Here is a 24,801-nt window from a genome sequence, read left to right as displayed (position 1 = left end):
TCCTACTCAAAGGGCTAGTTCATCCTAATCAAGGGGCTAGTTCATCCTAATCAAGGGACTAGTTCATCTTACTCAAGGGGCTAGTTCATCCTACTCAAGGGACTAGTTCATCCTACTCAAGGGACTAGTTCATCCTACTCAAGGGGCTAGTTCATCCTACTCAAGGGGCTAGTTCATCCTACTCAAGGGACTAGTTCATCCTACTCAAGGGACTAGTTCATCCTACTCAAAGGGCTAGTTCATCCTAATCAAGGGGCTAATTCATCCTAATCAAGGGACTAGTTCATCTTACTCAAGGGGCTAGTTCATCCTACTCAAGGGACTAGTTCATCCTACTCAAGGGACTAGTTCATCCTACTCAAGGGGCTAGTTCATCCTACTCAAGGGGCTAGTTCATCCCACTCAAGGGACGAGTTCATCCTACTCAAGGGACTAGTTCATCCTACTCAAGGGCTAGTTCATCCTACTCAAGGGGGCTAGTTCATCCTACTTCATCCCAGGACTAGTTCATCCTACCAAGGGCTAGTTCATCCTAGGGGCTAGTTCATCCTACTCAAGGGGCTAGTTCATCCTACTCAAGAGACTAGTTCATCCTAATCAAGGGACTAGTTCATTCTACTCAAGGGACTAGTTCATCTTACTCAAGGGGCTAGTTCATCCTAATCAAGGGACTATTTCATCTTACTCAAGGGGCTAGTTCATCCTACTCAAGGGGCTAGTTCATCCTAATCAAGGGACTAGTTCATCTTACTCAAGGGGCTTGTTCATCCTACTCAAGGGACTAGTTCATCCTACTCAAGGGACTAGTTCATCCTACTCAAGGGGCTAGTTCATCCTACTCAAGGGACTAGTTCATCCTACTCAAGGGACTAGTTCATCCTACTCAAGGGGCTAGTTCATCCTACTCAAGGGACTAGTTCATCCTACTCAAAGGGCTAGTTCACCGTACTCGTGGAGTTAAATTATATCACTCGACAAGCTAATCCGTGGTACTGTATTCAAAGGGTTCAGGTTTAGTCGCTGGATTAAGTCAATGTACTGGGGTGGTTAATCCCCCCAAAATTTATTTTGATTGTGGCTTCAGAGCAAAATTCACGTTTGTTAGAATGGCAGATTTATTTTGATGTATTAAATCCAATTATGCCAAACATTTTGTATTTCTACTATATAGTAAGGTCTAGATGTGCTTAACAGTAATATTTCTAAGTAAAAAAAACAGTAATGCTGTGCTCATTAAACTATTTTAAGTCCAAAAATGCACTGCTTTAAAAAAAATAATCCAAGTCGAAAATGGCCAAAATTATCCATGGACAGATTTTGAGCAGATTAGAGATTCTTGTCTGGTTTTAGGGTTGAAAAATTCACGCCACTCCTAAGAGCTCCAGCTTGGTGTCTCATTTTCATGTTTATTATAAGCCACAATGGACTATCTACACGTTGGGAGCATATCGGGTAGGTTCCAATGTTTTATAACCCCTACAGTTCAGTGCTCGTCAATTATTGACGGGCGCCACATTTCCGAGGGTTATAAAACTACAGTACCTACACGTAGCTCTCGCTTGTCCACCGGGTACTCTTCCTACGTCCCTGTATTCCGCTATGCTTGTATTTTTTTTTTTTGAGAGAGGGGGGCTTAATAATACATTGAAGGGCTTGTTTCCAGACACTCTTTGAGTTATCATGAGCACAGCAGTCCCAGGCAGCGGCCAGCACATCAGTCCCAGGCAGCGGCCAGCACAGCAGTCCCAGGCAGCGGCCAACACAGCAGTCCCAGGCAGCGGCCAGCACAGCAGTCTCAGGCAGCGGCCAGCACAGCAGTCCCAGGCAGCGGCCAGCACAGCAGTCTCAGGCAGCGGCCAGCAGCAGTCCCAGGCAGCAGTCAGGCAGCAAGTCAGGCAGCAGCAGTCCCAGGCAGCGCCAGCACAGCAGTCCCAGGCAGCAGCTCAGGCAGCAGCCAGCACAGCAGTCCAGGCAGCAGCCAGCAGCAGCACAGCAGTCTCAGGCAGCCAGCACAGCATCTCAGGCAGCGGCCAGCACAGCAGTCCCAGGCAGCGGCCAGCACAGCAGTCTCAGGCAGTGACCAGCACTGCAGTCTCAGGCAGAGGCCAACACAGGAGTCCCAGGCAGCGGCCAGCACAGCAGTCTCAGGCAGTGACCAGCACTGCAGTCTCAGGCAGCGGCCAGCACAGCAGTCCCAGGCAGCGGCCAGCACAGCAGTCTCAGGCAGAGGCCAACACAGGAGTCCCAGGCAGCGGCCAGCACAGCAGTCTCAGGCAGTGACCAGCACTGCAGTCTCAGGCAGAGGCCAACACAGGAGTCCCAGGCAGCGGCCAGCACAGCAGTCTCAGGCAGTGGCCAGCACTGCAGTCTCAGGCAGAGGCCAACACAGGAGTCTCAGGCAGTGGCCAGCACAGCCTCAGTCATACCACCCATGCTTTAGTCACACCACCGTGCCACCCATGCCTCAGTCACATCACCCATGCCTCAGTTACACTAGCTATTCCTCAGTCACACAACCCATGCTTCAGTCACACTTTCCATGGCCTGCATGCATTTTTTTAAGGCCAAGTAATTTCTGAAAAGGCTAATATGGCCTTAAGAGGTCAAACTTGGCAGCCCTGGTACTGGCCCTCGAATACCAAGAAATGTTGGGAGATCACTGATTTAAGAAAAGAATCTTCGTCATGATAGTGTGTTCTGACCTCACTAGAGGAAAGGTCACGGCAGGCTTAGCTCCCGGGGATTAATTGTCAGTAATGGCTAGCGCTACTTGTGAACAGGGCTGTGCCCTTCAGAGGGCCAAGTTAGAGAGGGCTAAGGAAGAAATCTTCAAATCTTGAAATTAAAGGAAGTGATAGCAAGGATGAAGGAAGAAACGAGATAAGGAAAGCCCGTGTCTGACGAAAACTCAGGCGAATGGAAAGTTGTAAGAAGAGGGACGACCAAACTGGTGGTGAAAAAACACACCAAGGATACGACAACAACAGCTAAGTGTACCAACTCTTTCAGTCCTTTGATAGACGAATTGGACGTTAGCATAGTCAGGGACAAGGCTGACAAGGAAGGTACAAAAACCTTAATTGTTGGCTATTCCCAAGTACCGTACCTGGACAGAGCTTTTTTTGGTAAAAATAAAAATAGGATGAGGGTGTGTTTGCCAGGAGCTGGGGTGGAGGATATAGTTGACAGGATGGACAATATCTTGTCTGGTAATGGGAACAAACCCATTATCTGCCTCAGTGCAGGAGGCAATGATATTGGCTTGTGTAGGAGTGAGGAGCTTCTTGATAAGTTCAAGACAGCTATAGAACGTATTAGGTCGAAGGGAGGGATCCCTATCATTTGTGGTGTCCTGCCTAGAAAGAGAGTTGGCAATGAATGGTTGTCAAGGGCAGTTGGTGTCAACGGCCGTCTTGACAGATATTGCAAGTCATTATCAGTCCCATTCATTGACAACTGGGACAACTTTTATGGCAGAAGGGACCTTTATGCTAGGGATGGAGTGCATCTGTCTAGGGATGGGGTGGCGACCCTGGCTGACTCTCTCGAAAGGGCAGTTTAAAGGATGTCGAAGTCTTTAAACTGCTAGGAGAACATATGAGCGCGGGGGTGGAGGAGACTGCAGTGGGAGCAAGTAAACAAAGTGAAAGGTTACAGGGAAATAGTGCTAGGAATGATGACAAAACTAAATTAGGCAGGGAGTTAAAACATAAATGTGACAAAGAGAGGACTCAGAACAAGATGCAAACAGTAGAAGTATGAGAAACAAAATGGATGAAATCAGGGAGTTGGTATGTACCGAAAAAATCGATATAATAGCATTCACCGAAACATGGATAAACATAGACTCACGTGAGTTATCTGTCGAATACCAAATTGCAGGTTGCAAATTATTCCATACCGATAGGCAGATTAGGAAAGGAGGTGGAGTAGCAATCTATGTCAGGGATAATCTGAACCAATTTGGATAGAATTTATCGATGGTTGGGAAAAATTAATCACAGGAGTAATATATTGACCTCCTAATCTTGATAGAGTTAATGAGCGACTTATTTGGGATGAAATGTGCAAGGTTTCCATACACAAGAAAGTCTGTATAGAAGGCGACTTTAACTTTAGCCAAATAGATTGGATTGACCTTACGGGTAACTCAGAATCAGAGGATTTTCTTGAAACAATCCAGGTAGGGAACGAACTTGCTGACAGCGATCACAAAGAATTAAGATTCCAGTTAGAATTTCAGGACAGCCACAAGAAAAATTCAACTAAAGTCCCAGATTTCAGAAGGGCAAACTTCGATAGTTTGAAGAGGCAGCTGGGAGAAGGGGTATCATGCTTGGGAGTGAATTACATGACCTCACATGAGGCGACCTCACACAATGTACCCACAGAGGGCGACCTCACCTTACCTGGAGATCTGATGGTTGAGGATGACCTGATAATGAGATCTGAGGTTGACCATTTCCACAACAATTTAAATTATGGGTTACTTAATGCACAAAGGCAGAACATACCATACAGTAAACTCAGATCAAACAACAATGACCCTAAATGGATAAATAATTATTTAAATAACATTATTGGCCAAAGGAAGGCTATAGGTAGGAGAATAAATCGTGGTGAAGTTTACCTCCGAGATTATTATAACGTATTGACCGGTAGGGTTAAGACCGAGATAAGAAAAGCAAAGAGGAATAATGAACTGAAGGTAGCAAGGGAGGCGAAGTCAAACCCCAAGGGATTCTATCAAATGTATCATACTAAAACACGAAAAAAAGATTGGACCAATACAGTCAGATACCAGAGAGCTAACTCATAACGACGGAGAAATATTTTTCAACAGTTTTCACTACCGAAAATTTAAACATAATACCCGAGGCACCGGCTCTATACAGAGATAGTGAAGAAAATAAATTAAGCGAGATAGTAGTGACTAGTAACGATGTTAGTAAGCAATTAGACAAACTAAAGCCTAATAAGTCACCAGGTCCCGATGAGATATTTGCCATAGTATTAAAGGAATGTAAGGAAGAGCTTAGTATGCCCTTAGTTGTTTAACATGTCCTTAAAAACGGGTTTAGTACCAGAATTTTGGAGGATAGCTAATGTAATACCGATTTTCAAGAAGGGAGATAGATCACCATCCTCTAACTACCGTGCAATCAGTCTAACAGCAATTGTAGACAAATTACTGGAAGCAATTATTTCAAACTCTATTCGAAATCACCTGGAGAAGCACAAGTTGATCAATGATTCCCAACATGGCTTCACAAGTGGGCGATCATGTCTAACTAATCTATTAACATTCTTTTCATCTGTTTTCGAAACAGTAGACGAGGGGCACAATTATGATGTGGTATATCTCGACTTAAGCAAAGCCTTCGACAGAGTCCTCCACGAAAGACTAATAAGAGAAGTGGAGACTCATAGCATTAAAGAAGATATTCTAAAATGGATTTGGGCATGGTTACAGGACAGGAAACAGCCGGTGAGCATTAACGGTACTAAATCCGATTGGAGCAACGTCACTAGTGGAGTTCCCCAAGGCTCGGTACTTAGACCATTATTATTTATTATATACATAAACGACATAAATATCGGCGTAGACAGCAACATAAGTAGATTTGCTGATAACACTAAAATAGGGCGAGTAATTAAATCTGATGAGGACTCTGTGGGGTTAACGTGATGTAGGATCGCACTAGGATGAAGGTGAGAAGGAAAACTCAGCAATGGCGTTATATAAATAAATAAATATATATATATATATATATATATATATATATATATATATATATATATATATATATATATATATATATATATATATATATATACAATGCAGTGCTAGGGAGTTGCTGTGTGGTGAGGAGCTTCTTGAGAGAAGGTCTTGTCTACTTGAGAGTGCTCAGTAGAATCCCCTTCACGGCGAGGCTGTGGGCTTATATACGAGTCCACCGGAAGTAAGCGTCGCTGTTGGCCGACCCTGCGCAGTCAGACGCTAGGCTTGTCAGAGAAACTCGCCAAGGGATCGGCTGATCAGCGACTAACGGCAGTGGCAGTTGTAGGGGAGATTATCCACTACAACTCCACAAAACTGCAGGAAGATCTAAACAAATTTTTCGAATGGTCTGAAAAATGGCAGATGAAATTCAATGTGGACAAATGTAAAGTCCTGTATAAGAGATATAAACAGGGAAACCAGATACCAGATGAACTATGATGTTATTGAGAAATCCGACTGCGAGAAAGATTTAGGAGTAATGATAAGTAGGAATCTTAAGCCAAGTAAACAATGTGTATTTGCTCGAAACATGGCTAATAAAGTACTTGGGTTCATACAAAGGAGTGTCAGTTACAAGACTAGCGAGGTCATCCTAAAACTATATTTTGCACTTGTGAGACCTCTGTGGGGTTTCGTGATGTTGAATCGCACATAGGATGGGGTGAGATGGGAAACTCAGCTATGGCGTTTTTTCTATATAAATATATTACATACAAAACAGTCTGGGGCTGGGAAGTTGCTGCTTGGTAGAGGAGTTACTGTGCAGGAGCTTCTTTAGAGGTATTGTGTGTTGCAGAGCTCTTGGTAGAATGGACTTCACGGCGAGGCTGGGAGCTTATATACACATCCACCGTAAGTAAGCGTCGCTGGTAACCGACCTCCCCCCCCCCCTCCCACGAGTCCAGACGGCAAGGCTTGTCAGAGAAACACACCGGGTGGCCGAACCCCGCCGCGAGTCAAGACAGCTAGGCTTGTCAGAGAAACTTCGTCGCTGAATCGGCTATTCAGCGACTAACGGCAGTGGCAGTTGTAGGGGAGCGTATCCACTACACCTCACTTGGATTACACAGTTCAATTCTGGTCTTCGTATTACAGAATGGATATAGAACCCTTGGAAGGAATTGAGAGCAGATTGACAAGACTAATCTCGGGCATTATGAACCTTGAGTACAAAGACGGGCTAAAACATCAAAATTTGCACTCCCTCGAGGGACGTAGAGTGAGGGGCGATATGATAAAGGTGTATAAATGGAAGTCAAACTATCCAACCAGGAGCGAACTCGTAACAATGGTTTGGAAATAGGACGAGTGGAACAAGTTAGCAAATATCATCATTAACTAGAATACGCTGGATAGCTTCAAGCATAGGTTGGATGGATGGTGAGCAATAGGGCTTGGGTGTAAATGGGACTGCCCAGTCTGGGCCAATAGGCCTGTAGTGGATTCCTCCCCTACAAACGCTGTTTGTAGCTGAGTAGCCGACCCTGCGAATTCCCCAGTGTATGCCTCGTGGTCTAGGTCAACCAGCGCCGCCTTACATGACGGAGGTCAACTATTAAGCCACGCCTACCTCCGCTATATAAAACCTGACCTCGTGGTGACCTACCTCTCTTTCTACCTACAGCCAGTCCTCAAGTAACACCACCTCCTCCGCCGCTGCCTGGCGGCCCTCGCTCGTGCCGGCTAGCATGGCGACCCACAAGCTGGTCCTCCTCTGAGCACCCTCACCAACCAACTCTCTCTACTCAACGCTTGTAACCATGCTGCCTTCCCAGCACCAAGCTGCATTACTTTTACTTTTATCCTCTTCGCCACTGATCGGCTTGTTAGCCGCTTGGGCGATCGGTCACGTCTCTTTTCCTTTATATTCTTCACCAAAAGGTCGGCTCGCTAGCCGCCCGGGCGATCGGTCACGTCTCTGTCACGCACTGTTGGCAAATACTGGGCATGCACCGGCTCCTGAATGTACCTGAACCCGCTCCAGTGTTGGTCAAGTCTTCTCTTGAAAGAGCTCACACTCGGTGCCGTCACAACACTCTCTGGTAGATTGTTCCAAGAGTTTACAACCCTCACTCCGAAAAAGTTTGCCCTCACGGTTTTCTGGACTTGCGGCTTCTTCAATCTTGAGCTGTGACCCCTTGTGGGGCGAGCGTCCGCCAGCTCCAAGTAAGGACACTCAACTGAGTAGTGCCCCCTGAGATGCTTATAAACCTCAACTAGGTCCCCCCTTGCCCGTCTGTAGTATAAGCTAGGCAAGTTCAGGCGCTCCAATCTCTCAGGGTAGCTGAGGTGCCGAAGTGCAGGCACCAGTTTGGTGGCCCTCCTTTGAACATTTTCAACCAACTGACAGTCCCTAGCATATCTCGGGGACCAGATGGGGTGACAGTACTCCAGATGGGGAAGCACTTCACTCCTGAAGATCGTCACGAGGGACGGACCGTCTAGATATCTGAACGACCTTCTTATAAGACCCAATAATTTATTTGCCTGATTTACCTTCTTCTCACAATGGCCCGAGAACTTCAGCTCATTGTCAACATACACACCTAGGTCCTTCTCACACACAGTCTCAACTAGTACATTTTCTTCATCCCGTTGGGACATATGGTACGCCTCCTTACCGTTGGTACGCCCCAGGTGCATCCTCTTGCACTTCGTGACATTGAATCTCAGCAGCCATTCCTTCGACCATTCCTGGAGCCCACAGAGGTCCTTCTGCAGCTCTTCACAGTCCGCTTGGTTCTTAATTTCCCGAAATAACTTGCCATCATCGGCAAACATTTGTATGGAGGAGTGTACAACGTCAGGCATATCATTTATGAAACAAACAAACAACAGCGGGCCCAATACACTACCCTGCGGTACCCCACTTGTTACAGGTACAGATGACGATTTCGTGCCATTAATCACCACACATTGCTTGCGGTTATGTAGAAAGTCTTCTATCCACGCTAGGACATTTCCCCGAATTCCGTACCCTTCCAGTTTGATTTTCAGCCTTTCGTGGGGTACACTGTCGAAAGCCTTGGCAAAATCTAGGTAAATATTGTCGATATTACCACCCCGTTCTAGAATATGGGTCCAAATATCCAATACCTTGAGCAATTGTGTCAAGCAAGAGCGCCCCGGCATAAAACCGTGTTGGCAATCTTTTACATTGTACATCCTATACAACATGTATACAGAGAGCACATTGTGAGTTTCCTTTCTCCATCCCATCCTGAGTGTGAACCAAATAATCCCGTACCCTACAGGCCCTCTGCAGTTTCCTTCATTCTTAGGTTCTTATGTATGTTAGCCAATAGTTTCACCTGGCTCACCTGTACACTTATGGCTCTAGCCATAAATAATAATAATAACTGATATTCAGTAAGTTTGACCAAGGACAGCTAAGAGAACCATAAGAGGTTTATTTCTAGTAGAGTCCTTGGCAGCAGCAACTGGTGTTCTAAGGTTAGGGCCGTGTGGTCACCCAGCAAACCCAAAGTTGCTTCGCTGATCAGACAAGAAGCGGTGTTTCCAGCGTGGTACTACTTGTTGCTTAGTGAAAACTGCTTCAAATAACTAGTAATAATCGCATTAAATGCTTATTGTTTGCCATTAAGTAATGTAATGGTTGAACGTATAATTTCACGTGTTACAAAGTACTGTATCGGATAAAATACTTTCAAACTTAATGTTATGAATATTCCACGAAATAGGCTGTTAAGCCTTGAACGATATAAATTTTGAAAACAGACGAATCAAATTTAAAGAAACATACATAAACAATCCTAAAAAAGTTTTAATTGAGCATGATTAACTTAGTTAGTTTAATATTTCAGGAAATTTAAGAGGTTTCGTGATGTTGTTCGTGGTAAACTATATAACATTAACCAGCACGCTGTTAGGTCGTCAGGTCTGGACTGTAACCGACCACAATTTTCGCGGTTGTAAACAAAAATGGCGGACAAAGCGTTGGCGGCATTTGAATAATGTTATAGGCTGATGGAAAGGCGTCCAGACACCTCCCCTCAAGTGGTGCTAAGTCCCTAAATATCATGCAGCTGTTAAAACCGGAATGGATTAACCATGATGGTAAGGCGGCCAGACCCATTTAAGGTGTCCTGCCATAATGTTTACACCTTGTTTGGGTGGCGAGGAACAGGTTATTACAGTCAGTGATAAACAGTAAGTTGTTTTAACCAAAAGTAATCGTGGAGGAGATGGCTAACACCACAACGCGTTGTTTGATTTCATTAATTTTTTTTCCCACATTCTATGGATGATAGTAAGTAATAAAATGATAGGACAATACACCGAACCTAATAGAACCTGACCTAACCCACCAAAGAAACCTAACCTTACCTTACCTAACCTAACCTAACCTAACCTAACCTAACCTAACTCCCTGTCATATTAAACAGAAAGAACTTATTTTGATGTCTAGTACCAATGAAAGCAACTTTCTTCAAGTGTCATGGTGTAATTTAAATTTTTTTTTGTGGACGTGAGAGTACAGTATGACCAGACCGAGCGGGTTGGTTGCTGCACAGAAACAAACAGCTGATGACAACACGTGCCCACACGGCAGATATTTTTTTAGGAATATTTACGGTAAATAATTCATTTCTTAGTTTACAAAGCACGTAGAGACATCGCCGTGTTTTACCCCGCAATTTCCCTCATCTTTCGTCCCCTCTCCACTACAGGTGAATTATGATCATAGAGAAAACCTAAAAAATAATTATACCTGTAATTAAAATAAAAAGTTTTCATATCTTCATTGCTAACTATCATTCAAAGAACATCTGTGGAAAAATTAAAGAAATCGAACGACTCGTTCTGGTTTTAGCCGTGTGTTCCAGTATTACCTAACCAAATATAACTTGAGAAAACCTCTAAAATCTATTGAGAAACAGCAGTGTTTGGCCATTAGATACAAACGATTCTTGAATAGTGATGTTTACTTAATCAAGTTTCATAACATAAAAATACTGAGGAATCACCTGAAAAATCTCCACCCCAGCCCACTCCACCTGATGAATTCCCCTCCTTACAACAATTTTATAGTTACAGTAAAATAAGGTTAAAAAAAAGGCCAAATATTTATACTTCTTTCTTACATCTTTATTGGTAGGTTACCAGAAAATACAAGATAAAAATTTACCCAATATTGCAAAATACACAATACTGATTATATTGTATACAGTAGCAATATGGTAACACAAAGTTTCAAAAGCATTACTGGTATGTGAAAAGGATCAGGCTACATGAATTTTTAAAGATGGAATTTAAAGTCTCATTTGCAACCACTAACAAATTTGTATCCATTATGTGGTGTCATTGTAGGTCTCGGGTCATGTAAGTGTGTGTGTGTCAGCTGTACAAGTCAGATCAAGGTCACATAGCCAATGTACATTTGACCTGTCCTCACCCAACGAATCTCCCCAGCCCATGCCACCAAAAGAATCCCCCCCCCCCCCACTATTGCTACCTGGGATGAAGATTCTTCATGTGATCCATACTGAATAACTATCTATCTTAATGTTTTGAGTACCTATTGTTAATTGTGTTTTTCTTATGGCTGTTTTGATGTCTCCTCTTTGCCCCTAGTCAATTGGGCAGCTCAAGCTTGATTATACAATGATATTGTTTCATAGAAGCCCTTTTAAGAAATTCATCTTTTGTATTACTGTACAGTAAGTCCTCGCTTAACGTCGGAGTTACGTTCCTAAAAACGTGTCGTTATATGAAACAACGTTAAGCGGATCAATTTTCCCCATAATAAATAGATAAAATACGGGAGTTATGTTCCTGAGCCTCCCTTTGCCCCATGAAATACATTACATATACAGAAAATCATTGCCATTTCTATACAAAATAATGCATACATACAGTATAGTCTTGGTTTACGCTGTCAATTAAACCCGTGGAGGTCCGCTTAAAACGAGAAACGCGTAAACAAAATAACAGCCTATGGGATTAATTGAAAAAGAGACTGGGCTGACCCCCAGACTACCCTTTTTCAGACACAATACCTACGTTGTAGTAAAAATAACATCTTAATTTTATGATGGTATGCACACACAATTAATATTTAAGTGAAATATCAATAATACTGTATTAGGTTTTTTAACACTTACGTTAGTAGAAGAGATGGCTGGGCACACGGGGATGGGTGGTTGGTTCCGAGGCAGAGGGCAGATTATTGGCCCTCACCTGTATCACTTGTATCAATTATATCACTATCCACCACAGAGGCTTGCAGGGCCTCTTTGTCAAACCCCTCAAAGTCCATATCCTCACTATCACTGACTTGGGCTGGCTGTGGTGGTTGGCGGGTGAAGAACTTGGTAATGTTTTGTTGACTGGGCGACCTAGCGCACACCCTGCCTGCGACGCTTCCCGCATAAATGATGAAATGTACCGCGTAACTAATAATTGCCGGTCTGGCCAGGTGCCGCGTAAATGACCAACCGCGTAAAGGAAATCCACGTAAATCGAGACTATACTGTATACAACTACCTGAACTACTAAGTTTGTTTTGGTACTCACCGATGGGCGGATGTGGTAGAGCGAATGTGTGGTGGTTAGTAAAGCAGATGAGCAGGTGGTGAGTCACTAAGACTCTGCGCCAAGCCGAGAGAGCATAGCGCAGCCAGATGAGGTGATGCACGGTAAAATGTAGTCTGTGACGACGCAAAACGACGTAGTATCAAATCACCGGGATGTTAAACGAATTTTTGGTCTCTAAAGTTTAGTGACGTAGCACCGAAACAACTTAAAGCAGTCCTAGACTTTGTTACATTTCACACAAAGCCTGTTCAACGAGCTTATGGCGCCGTGAACCTCTAATGGGGACCACCTGTATCACGTTACTCTGACCACCTGCAAGAAATAGAAACACTCAAGCCTCTTCTTATCGTAAAAAAATTGACTAAATAGACAAACTGTAATATCGTATTTTAGTATGTTGATTTACAAAACATTTTCTTCATTATTCTATGATAAAACACGTCTAAAAAGCATTATTACAACATATATTATTAATTTTTGTTATGTAATCGGGAAATAGCGACTACTATATCCGGGTTGAGCGTGTTACAGCACCTAAGGAGGTCCTTTAAGTTACGGCCTCGAATACAGACTCAGTTACGGGGTCCGCTGCCAAATATTTGTTTTGAGTATACCGATCAGAGACTGTAAGTTCAGTTACGGGGTAAACAAAGAGATACAGTCCCGTAAATGCTTTTAGTATGTGGCCCCAGTACTGCAAGTTGTCGGCTTAGGTTTTGTGTGCCTACCATTTTAGAAAAAGACATGACAGACTTCCACACCATGCCAGTGGACTGCTTGATGATCAAAAAGAACAAAAAAAAAAACTTTTTTTTTCTTGGTCCACCACCAGGTTTAGTCAGTGCATACAAAAAAATAAATGATGCCGAAATACTCGAGATATTTACTTACGTCTCTTCCTGATTGCAGTATTAAGATTGGTAAAATTATTGTTTCGGTCCTCCACTTATTTGGAAGTTGAAATTTTACATTCAAAATACTGTAACATTAAAAACCATCGGAAAAATATAATTACAGTACAACTTGACCTAAAATCCTAAAATTAACTGGATGACCGAAACGATAATTGTACCTTAAAATTGTGATGTTCATTTATAAATTTATTTTCTGTGATTGTTTTACAAATATTTTCAACTGTTCTCTTAAACTGACCTAACTTACTCAACAATAAAGGTTCAGATTAAAAGTGTACTGTACAGTATAATGCATGTGAATGGTGCAGACACTTAAGATTTGAACCTTCATTAGTTTCAGAATCCTGTAGAAAATTATAAACTTGGATTGTCAAATGATTTCTACTTGTTCCATGTCTGTTTCAGGGGGCAAGGCTATCTTCAGTGTAGATCTGCACCCTGATGGTACTCGTTTTGCTACTGGTGGACAAGGTCAGGATTCATCTGGACGAGTTGTAGTGTGGAATCTAAAACCTGTTGTATTTGAGAAGTACGAGGAGGATGAAAAGGTAACGTATAACTTTACCATATTTGCAATTACCTGCATTTTTTTAATCGGCCATTGTCAGACTTATTTAATGATTAGTAGCAGATTGAATTTATACTGTAAGCTGGTATTGTAGTAATTTTGCATCACAAATTTTGACAACTTTTCAGTTGATCTTTTGTAAGTGAAAAGTGTCTGGCATGTATATGTTCTGGTCTCCAGGACAACAGTGTGTGACCAAAATTTATTATCAGAACAGGAAGATTGGGATTAAAGAGAAAACTGGATGAAAGAGAAGAGAAAGGAGAGAGCAGGAAATAAAGACTTTGGCATGATTTCAGTAATTTTTTTGAAGTAATTTTGATTTTGGAATTTTTTTGAACATAGAACCAAAACTTTTTTAGTGTCAAGTCATCAGAGATAAGTGTTAATGTCAGACCAGCTTGTGCATGAGTTATTAAAGATTACACATATGTCTTGAGATTGTCTTAGCTTGCACAAAGAGCTGTACTCATAGTAGCTTACACAATATAGTGTATGTGCTGCATAATTTTGTAATAAAAGCTTGTTCAGAATGAACATCAAGTTGCAAAACTTTCAAGTTTAGGCTATTTCCACAAGGGGTTCAGGAGGTGCACAAAAATTTCTGGCCTTCCTTTTATTGTCTACAGATTTTTTTTATTTTGTAGAAGATGCCTTTGACAGGTGCAAAATTTGATAGAAATCAAAATTATTAACCCTCTCGTGGTCTTTCGACGCAGATTGCGTCACTAAGCACTCCCATGCTGGCCTGGCCCAGCCCCTTCTGCTCAGCCATATCTCACACTGAGAGCATCCTTCCATAAGCAGAAGTGCTGGAACAGTAGAACGGCCCTATCAACCTCCTCAGTTCCTCCCACTAGTCTTGTGGGATGGCAGATGCATCTCTAAGTGTGAAATTTAGGTCTAGATCACTCTACCCAATGTTTACTAAAATGGAAAAACCGCTCCTGTTTCCGACACAACCTGCATAGAGAGATTTGAGGGGGTGAGATTTCCGACCATGACTAGGAGTATCAGAGGGTTAACTGCATTATAAATAGGCAGTTGAGGTGTTACATTGACACCTGCATGACCTGGGGATATCATTAGCACTTACTGTTCCCTCATATTTACAAATATCATTAATTCTTTTAATGGTAGGCACCTTAAGTTGGGCTCATCCAGTCTTTTGATTCTCTTTTTATTATTTCATAAGTTTTGTTAATAGTTGAGTGTTATACAGTACTACAGTATACCAATGTGTTTTCAGAAGGTTTGTTTAAAAAAAAAAGAACAAAAGAATTTATATCCAAGAAAATAAATTTACTGGGTTCCTCTCTACAGTACTGTACTGTATATATACCATACATGTTTCCATATCACCATGGTCCTAAATACTCTTGTCAGTAATTTATGTCGATAATAAACTAGTAATTTGTCGGTAATAAAAATTCATTTAACTTCCAGTTGAATTTGTTTTTTGCCAGAAATGTTAGCATATGTTTTTGAAGGGTCGAAAAATACTGTGAGAAAAGGTAGTACAGTAATAGCAGTTTGAGGTTAGGTTACGTTTACTAGGTTGACATAAGTTAAGTTGCTTGCAGTATGTTTGGGTTATGAATATGAAAGGACATAGGGAGCGTTTTTTCTTAGAAGAAATATCGGAACAGATTAGTATTCATTGTAGACACCAGAACTGGATGGTTGGAGGGCTTAAGGGGGAAGGAATGGCAAAAGGTGTATATGGTACTGTATGTTTGTATAGGGGAAAAGAAAGGTGAGGATAAATTATGGATGATAAGAAGCAAAACATTTCAGGCTTTTTTCACCTGGTGATTTTGGGGAGATCAGATCTCAAAGGTCAAGGTCATGTCAACGAAATTGTCACCAATTGGTCATGTACACCATTGCTGAGAACTGGGTGGATGCACACTAGCCGCATACCCCCTACGAAGGTGAAGAGGCTGATTGGTTTGCCCCATCGGCTCTGGTCATGTGGACGCAGTACTGTATCTCATGACTTGAGTGTGGATATTGACCAGTTTTATTTTATTTACATTCTTAGATGAGCTTCTGGAATTTTCTAGCCAGTGGGGACATGTGTGTTTTACAAAGAAGTTTATTCAATTTCTTTTATTTGTGTGTGTGTGTGTGTGTATGTAATAATAATAATAATTAACAGTTTATTGAAAAAAGTTCTGCAGCCCGAAGGCTGAAAATATGCATTGGACATAAATGACTTATTACATACATTATCATTGGTGGTTTAACAAAAACCTTCATAAAAGAAAGGTAAAGGAACATACAGTGAACATACAGATTAATGTTTACAGTGGAGGTCACATAGGTCATGTGCGCTGAGGTGTTGAACAGCAGACACGTAGTGTAGTAACTCCCTCACAGATGGTGTTATGAGGGGCATCCCGTGGTGTAGTAGTTCCCTCACAGATGGTGTTATGAGGGGCATCACATGGTGCAGTAACTCCCTCACAGATGGTGTTATGAGGGGCATCACGTGGTGCAGTAACTCCCTCACAGATGGTGTTATGAGGGTCATCACGTGGTGTAGTAACTCCCTCACAGATGGTGTTATGAGGGGCATCACGTGGTGTAGTAACTCCCTCACAGATGGTGTTATGAGGGGCATCACGTGGTGTAGTAACTCCCTCACAGATGGTGTTATTAGGGGCATCACGTGGTGTAGTAGTTCCCTCACAGATGGTGTTATGAGGGGCATCACATGGTGCAGTAACTCCCTCACAGATGGTGTTATGAGGGGCATCACGTGGTGCAGTAACTCCCTCACAGATGGTGTTATGAGGGGCATCACGTGGTGTAGTAACTCCCTCACAGATGGTGTTATGAGGGGCATCACGTGGTGTAGTAGTTCCCTCACAGATGGTGTTATGAGGGGCATCACATGGTGCAGTAACTCCCTCACAGATGGTGTTATGAGGGGCTTGACGTTGTGTAGTAATTCCCTCACAGATGGTGTTGTGAGGGGCCTGATGTGGTGTAGTAATTCCTTCACAGATGGTGTTATGGGGGACCTGACATGGTGTAGTAATTCCCTCACAGGTGGTGTTATGAGGGCCTCACATGGTGTAGTAATTCCCTCACAGATGGTGTTATGAGGAACCTCACATAATGCTGTAGCAACTCATTCACTATGTGGTATCGTAGCATCATGGGGACCTCACTCACTTGAGTCCCAGGCCTCCCTATCGTGGACGGATTAACACATAGCTGGTGTTGTTGAGTCTCGGGCAGTTATCATTGGGTACCTGGGACCTCACTATGTAAAGGTTAGCTTGGGTATGACTCGGCTGTTATCTGTTGAGTTGTGTTTTCACTGACTTAAGCACTGCTCACCACTATTCAACACTAGTTCCATTCCTTTCCTAAATGAAATAGCAACTTCTGGCAAGAACTTATTGATATTCTGGTGAGGAGGAGGGTTCAGGGGAGGGAGTTGGTATGGGCCAACATAACAGTTGACCTGGCTGCTGCCAGAGCAGCGCCAGGTACGTCTTAACCTTCGGTGGTGTGTGTGTGTGTGTGTGGGGGGGCGGGGGGGTCTCATGGGTCTTCTCAGTCATCTCCATTCCACCAATATTACCATTGCAAAGTCTTAAGTCTTTGTATCTCTTTATCCTATCATCCTCCTGTTCTTGAAGCTATTTTTTTTTATCATGTCATTTCAAATTTTTTTTAAGTAAATAACTTTTTCTGTTTTATTGTACTACTGTGCAGTACTTGTACATATCACCTACAGCCACTCATGATACCACAACAGCCCTTTTTACTTCCATTTCCACCATCCACATAATACAAGCTACAATATATTTTAAGACTACTTACCGTGTTCCTCATGAGTTTTCCATCCCAAGATTTTTGTATAACACCCCCCCCCTAACCCCATCCCAAACACTTGTATGAAGAGCAATCAAGATTTGTACATTTGCATCCCAAATTGCACCCTTTTTCTCTCTCTCCCTTGATTCCATCTCTACCTCCTTCCAAGTGCTTAAGACATTCACTGGCAGAAGAACTGATGATTAAGACTTTTCCTCATATACTTTTATTTATCCATTTTTATGATAGTACAGTATACAGTATGTTTTTTGGATGTTTAAGTCTTGTTCGCCCTCATTAAAAAGCACATCTGTACTGTACACATAGTATTCCACAAAAGTACACACATGGATATACTACAGTATAACATCATAATGACACATTACTATGCTGCATTTCCATATGACAATCATGGTTCTTATTGTCTATACAACACTTATGTTTTAGTACGTTTCATGTATGGTTATATTGAGGGTAGGTGCGAAGAATTTTTGATAAACATATAATTTTTAATGTTGTCCGTGCTGCCATCTTACAGTACAGTATAAGGAAATATTAAAGTCTTGGATGAAAAAATATCATTATTCATCATGTGTTATATATAGTACATTACAGTATTTCCATATATTTTTTTAAGTCTTATTTCGTTTTTATTTATTATTTGGTTCTTGTTTACTTTTTTTCCTTTTGAGATTCATAACAACATTATCCTCTGAGTTTTAAAACCCCTCATTGACTAGTGTACTCATAATACCACCATCCACTACACATAACCTCCTTCTTTACTGCCATTGAGGTAGGTAAGCACTTCTAGATCAGCTCCATCTCCAGTGTGCTATAAAGGCTTCATGTCTGTACACCAGTGCCATGTTGGAAATGGCTCTATTTAAGCTTTGTGTTTTAATGTTAGGAGCACTTAGAGAGAGAGAGAGCAACATCCTGCATCAGTACATATGTGTCCATACCGTCATTATATGCATGTAACTCACACATGTATATGTATGCAGACATTGGCATGACTTATGTTATTATGTGTATATATGATTTATTTTTCCATGTTTTAATGTTGCTTGTACATACCTTACATTGATTTTGGTATTGTGTCATGAGGTTAATGTATTGCTGCTGTACCCCAAATGCTTCTTGTTGTCTCAGATTACTACCACTCACCAGAACACTTCAGTGGACTGAGTTTGTTGTGGGTTTCTTTGTGAAGTCTCATTTGACTTCTTTAATTTTTTACTGGTCAGTTAAAAGGTTTATGGATCAGCTAACAGGGTTACATGACGACTCATCTTAAGTTTTATACTAAATTATATTATCCATGTTACCTGAATGCCCATAGTGTTTGATTTAAAATATGTGAAGTTTGCCTGAAACCTGCATGATTGTAACTTAAAGTACATTATTAATTTCACAATATAGAATGGCTTCCATCACTAATTGGTACACAAGGCTGAGCACGAAGTACCTGTACTTTGATAAATATTTATAAATGCTACCAAGAATATTGAATTATCGTGGACCAGTTTTTTTAATAGATGTATAATTGATTCATAAGTTGACTATGATTGTCAGTAAGTTTACCCTTACCATATTTTTATTTTTGTATTTTTCATTCTCTAATACTTGTATTCAGAAACAATGTACAATATATGTCCCTTATGCCTCATGTTAAATAAAATCTTACCAACAGACTGCCAACTATTTCAACAGTAACTGGAAAGATCATTTAGATAATTAGAAAGAGTATACATTTATCTTGTGTATAATGCAGTAATAATTTTTATAGTTTTGTTTAAAAGTTATGTTCCTGATATTACATCTAATATAACTTTTAGAGACATAATATTGCTTTGTAGTATGGTGCCTATTTATTCTTCAATGTTAAAAAGATAGAGTGAAACCTCCATATAACGGACTTTATCTCTCCACGGACACCTCAATATAACGGACTTTCCTTCTCTATCAACTGTTATTCGCTGAAGGAGGTTTCACATCAAATATACAGTACCCTTGATATTACGGACCATCTTCTCCATATAGTTCTTTAAATAGAGGTTTAGCTGTATGTTTGTATTGAAAGGTCCACTGAAAAGCCTCGAATCAATAATTGAAAGCAGCCCAACGATCTTTTCACACCTTATAGGAACAAATGTGTCTCTATTGTCTTTATTCCTTTCCCACTTCCGTATGAGGTGGATCAAGGGGTACAAGAAGTGGGGAAACAGGGGGAGAGTGATGAAAGACAACTGTGGAAAGTGACAAGAAAGGGCTAGAATAAAAGGAAATACTGCACATCCTTAACATAAATAGTGTGTGCAGGGTGAAACTTAGCCACTACTGACATGCTGTGCTTCATATCAGTTCTCTCGGAATGTACTGTACTGTACGTACTACCCTAATATACCTTGGTTTAGTTTTAGGGTAGAAATCTTTAAGCCACACATCCACAACATTGCTAAAGCTGCCTCCTGAAAGCTGGAAATGCTGTACAAAGGCCGTAGCTACTTCACTCCTGAGCAGTTGCTTCAAGTTTATAAGGGATTCGTTCGTCCTAGCTTGGAGTACTGCTCTCATTTCTGGGGTGGCTCTTCTGTCCAACTGTTAGATAGGGTGGAATCAAAGGCATTTCGTCTTATTAACTCTCCTCTCCCTTAGTTGATAATCTCTAGTCCCTTTCTTTTCGCCGCATTGTTGCTTCACTCTCTTTTACAGGTACAGTACTTTAATGGGCAGTGTTTGGTATCCTGTGTACCGCCAGCAAGGCCGCGAGCTCGTAACACTCATCTTGCCCTCTGTGCCCACTGTTTCTGTGTGAATGTCGGTCACACTAGAATTACCTGTTATAGTACATCCTTCTTTCCTTACACACCCAAACTGTGGAGTGCTCTGCCATTTTCTTTGTTTCCATGCTCTTACAATCTGTCTCGCTTCAAAAAGCTGGTTTTCCAACATCTTTTTGATGTAGATTAATATAATCTTTTTCTCTTCTACAGTATTTTTAATTTCTCTTTACTCTTATATTTTTGCCCCCCAGGCTCCGTTGTGGGTCAATGACCTGTGCTCGGGTGGGCTGTTCCCATGTAAAAAAAAAATTAAGTAAATTATTTAAGACTTTGTGGAACCCATGACAATTTTGCTTTATTCTATGACCACCTTTTGGATTTACAGCACTTTATATTTATAATATGTGTAGAGTACTGTATCATAAAATGCAGGAGTGCAGTACAGTATATTGCATTTTAAGGTGAAAAAATCTAAAGCAAATGTAACATGATTACGGGGTTTTTTTTTTTTTTTTAGTTTTGTGTCCATTTTTTATTAGCACTTAAATACTGTACAGTTGAGTGCATTTACGCGGTCAATTGAACCCGTGGAGGCCTGCGTAAAATGAGAAACGCGTAAATGAAATAACAGAACATATGGGATTAATTGAAATAGAGACTGGGCCGACCCCCAAACTCCACTTTTTCCGACACAATACCTACGTTGTAGTAAAAATAACATCTTAATTTTATGATGGTATACGCACACAATTAATATTTAAGAGAAATACAGTCGCCTGGTTTATGTCCATTCAAATAATGGATTCAACTCCCCCCCTTCCTCTTCCCACGCTGGCTCCTCCCTCTCTGAGAAATGTTTGGGTGAAAACACTAGATTTTAAGGTATAGTAATAAATAATACCTCAGACTAAAGTTAGGATGATATAATTGACATTGCTGGATTCCTTGCAGGACAGGGAATATTTTGAATGTAAACATCATATATTTTGCACAAAAGATAAAATGTTTGCTAATTTTCATCATCTTAAATTACATCTAAAATTTGTATGTCTAATGCAAATTTTAAGATGTTTATATTTAAAATGATCACCATCTTGTAAGAATTCCAGCAATGTAAATTATATTCTGACCGTAAATAAACAAATTATACTTCATCCAGACACTATCTGTCAATCAAAATACCCCACCTCCCACTCCTCCCCCTCCCCCTCTTCCCATGCTTGCTGGGTCCCTCCCTCCCTACCAGAGAAATGTTTGGGTTAAAACAGTATACTGTACAGTGACCCCTCGGTTAACGAACTCAATCCGTTCCAGAAGGTCGTTCGTTAACCGAAACCATTGTTTCAATGGGTTTTTGGGTAATTGGTTCCTGCTCACCGAAAATTTTCTAAATTCAACAAAAATGGTAGAAAAGTTCACTTACTTTGAGGTGTGTATGTAGAAGGCTCCTGGATGATGATGATGATGGAAATTAGAATGGGGGTGGAGGAGAAGGAAGAAGAAAAGGCATTGGGGTGGAAGAGAAGTCACCCCATGGCACCATTTCATCCATAAAATTTTAGTTCTCTTGGTGTATTTCAAGATTATTTTCTTTAAATCAACACTGCACTGCATTATATATTGTCAATATGTAAAATATATTTCAAAATGACCAATAATTTGCTTGGAAACACAGAAAAAAGCGTTTAGTTGAAGAGAGTCTCAAGCAAGATGTTACCTCCAGTGAAAACAGAGAGAGACTAACGCCTGTCTGGTGTGTTAACAGGCTGGATGGCACGCCAGAAACTAGTTTCTTTACCTTCAATTATGTTCAATAATTGTTAAAATGACTAAAAAAGTTAATATTAAACTTTTAAAATCATTGAATAGTATAAACTTCTTGATATTTACTAAAATAGTAAGGAATTTAAGCCCTAGAACCGATTAATGTATTGGCAGACTGATACTAAAGCTGGTTGCCCGGTCAGTGCAAGCGAAAACATGTTGAGGTCGGTTCGTAAGAAATTCGTTAACCGAATTGAAGATCCTTATGGAAGGCAGTTCGTTAACCGAGGCGTTCGTTAAACGAGGGGTCACTGTATTTACATTTTTAGTAATAAATAATACCTCAAACTAAAGTTAGGATAATGTAATTGACATTGCTGGATTCCTTGCAGGACAGGGAATATTTTGAATGTAAACGTAATATATTTTGCACAAAAGATATAATGTTTGCTAATTTTCATCATCTCCTTAAATTACATCTAAAATTTGTATGTCTAATGCAAATTTTTAGATGTTTATATTTAAAATGATCACCATCATGTAAGGATTCCAGCAATGTAAATTATATATTTTATGAGCTAAAAACATATACAGAGTATATCTTCAGTAAATAAACAAATTATACTTCACCCGCACAAATGATGAAATTTACTGCATAATTAAAACATTTCATTCTGGCAAGGTGCCGCGTAAATGATCAAACGCGTAAACAAAAACCGCGTAAATCCAGACTCGACTGTACAGTATATTATATACTGTACAGTCGAGTCTGAATGCCTCTTAAAGAAAATTTTGCTTTAAGAGTCATTCAGAGAAATAGCCAAAGCACACATGCTGGAATGTGATTGCTAAGGGTTATCATTGAGAGAGGTGTAAACTTACGTAAATCAGTTTTTATTAGTCTCCTACTGTGGTCGGAACCGAGTTAGATGGCTGCTGGAGATAGATGTGTTATCATTTGATACCTCTTCATTTTTACATCAAAATTTTGTTAATTTTTTAGTAAATGTAAAGGAAAATTAAAAGTCTTTTTATGTGGATGTTGAGGTACTGTAAATCTGTTTGAAATCTGAATCAGTGCACCAAGGGCATTGGTAGAGGGGGGATCTAGTCAGCTCTCAGCCACATATCAAATGGAACTGGTTGTTATGTCTACTGTACTCTAGGTAATTGAGGAGTTATTTAACCACCAAATTTTTCAAATAAACATGAAAGAGAAGAGAATATATTTTGTAAGTTGTAAATTCACACTGAAAAAACCAATTTAAAATTTTTACAAAGGAATACTGTATATTAGATACCAGTAATAAGAGTTATGGAAATTTGTCAGATATACAAGATTTGTCTGTACAGTATTGTCTCAACACTCCAGTCTTCTGCCTGTAACTTTGACATTTTACATGTCATTAGCTTGGCTACTGATGCTAATTGATTAAAAAGATTTTAGACTTTTTTAACATGAAGTAATTAGGGACAAGATTATTGTACATTTCAAAAATACACAAAAAGGATTTCTGTTATTGAGACAGCAAATTTGACATCATAGACCCACATTTAAATTTTATTCCCAACTAATTTTTTTGTTTGCTTCTCTAATTTACTTATGTGTACTGTATATTGGATAAAGCTTCTTTACCTGTACAGTATATCCCGATCTTCTTCAGATTGTATAACATGAGTCGGTGGGTGGCCCAGTGGCTTTACTATGTATTCAGAGCTGTAATTAAACTTTTGACACCATGATCTGTCTATTACCTTTTCAGTCTTTCTTAAAGTTCAACTTTTGATAAAAATTATGTCAATAATATGTTTAAACTGAATACCCCAGAGGCAGACATAAAACAAAAAATGAATAAGTAGTGTTCAGTGACTAACATGTCACCATTTCCTGTAGGTGCCCAAGTTGTTGTGTCAACTAGATCAGCACTTAGGGTGCGTGAACAGTGTTCGTTGGTCATGTAATGGCCGTTTTTTGGCCTCAGCTGGAGATGATAAAGTTATTATTATCTGGCAACAGAGCAGTTATGGAGGTGAGTACATTGATTATTAAGTAGCATTTGAACAGAATTTCACTACATTGATACCTCACTAATTTGAACTGCTATATGGGGATCTGGTTCATTTGAATCAGTGAATCATTTTAATTACTGGGGTGAAACTTGCATCTCAAACTGTGTGTATTCCCACAACAAAACCTGGTGCTAACACTGGTGAAACATGTGGAATCATTTGTATCATTATACAGTCATGGGGGTCATTAATAAGGTTAATTTAGATGACTATGGGATCCATTCACAGTCAGTCATTGCCCTTCTCTTTTACCTGCTTGAATTACATTGTATAAATTATACCTAACCCAAATTAGTGAGGTTTTATAGTATAAATCTGATAGCTTAGTGAGGCTTGCAACTGTCCAGTGTTTGTGGTGTCTTTGTATGTGTGTATTTCACTGTATGAACATAATATACATGTTCATACTTGCATGTGTGTGTAGAGTACAGTATATATCTGTTGGTTCATATAGTTTGGCTTTGTGTAAATAAGGATAACTGAACATACCAATGTGTTCTGTAAAGCTTGTTGAAACTT

The 24,801-nt window shown here is 40.5% G+C and overlaps 1 protein-coding gene across 1 annotated transcript in view; it reads left to right on the top strand.

The window, feature by feature from the left end:
- The first annotated feature begins 9,719 nt into the window (after positions 1–9,719).
- The window catches only part of LOC121875412 (protein HIRA-like), a 55,155-nt gene continuing 40,073 nt past the window's right edge, over positions 9,720–24,801 (top strand). Inside the window, exons 1-3 of the mRNA XM_042379964.1 lie at positions 9,720–9,862; positions 13,663–13,805; positions 24,107–24,242. Of these exons, the coding sequence (XP_042235898.1) occupies positions 9,826–9,862; positions 13,663–13,805; positions 24,107–24,242 (316 nt within the window). The 5' untranslated portion in view covers positions 9,720–9,825. The remainder of the gene's footprint in view (positions 9,863–13,662; positions 13,806–24,106; positions 24,243–24,801) is intronic.

This window comes from Homarus americanus, unplaced genomic scaffold (genome assembly GCF_018991925.1).
Source record: "Homarus americanus isolate GMGI-L3 unplaced genomic scaffold, GMGI_Hamer_2.0 scaffold27433, whole genome shotgun sequence".
Classification (NCBI taxonomy): Eukaryota; Metazoa; Arthropoda; class Malacostraca; order Decapoda; family Nephropidae; genus Homarus; species Homarus americanus.
This window is presented reverse-complemented; position numbering and strand designations above follow the sequence as displayed.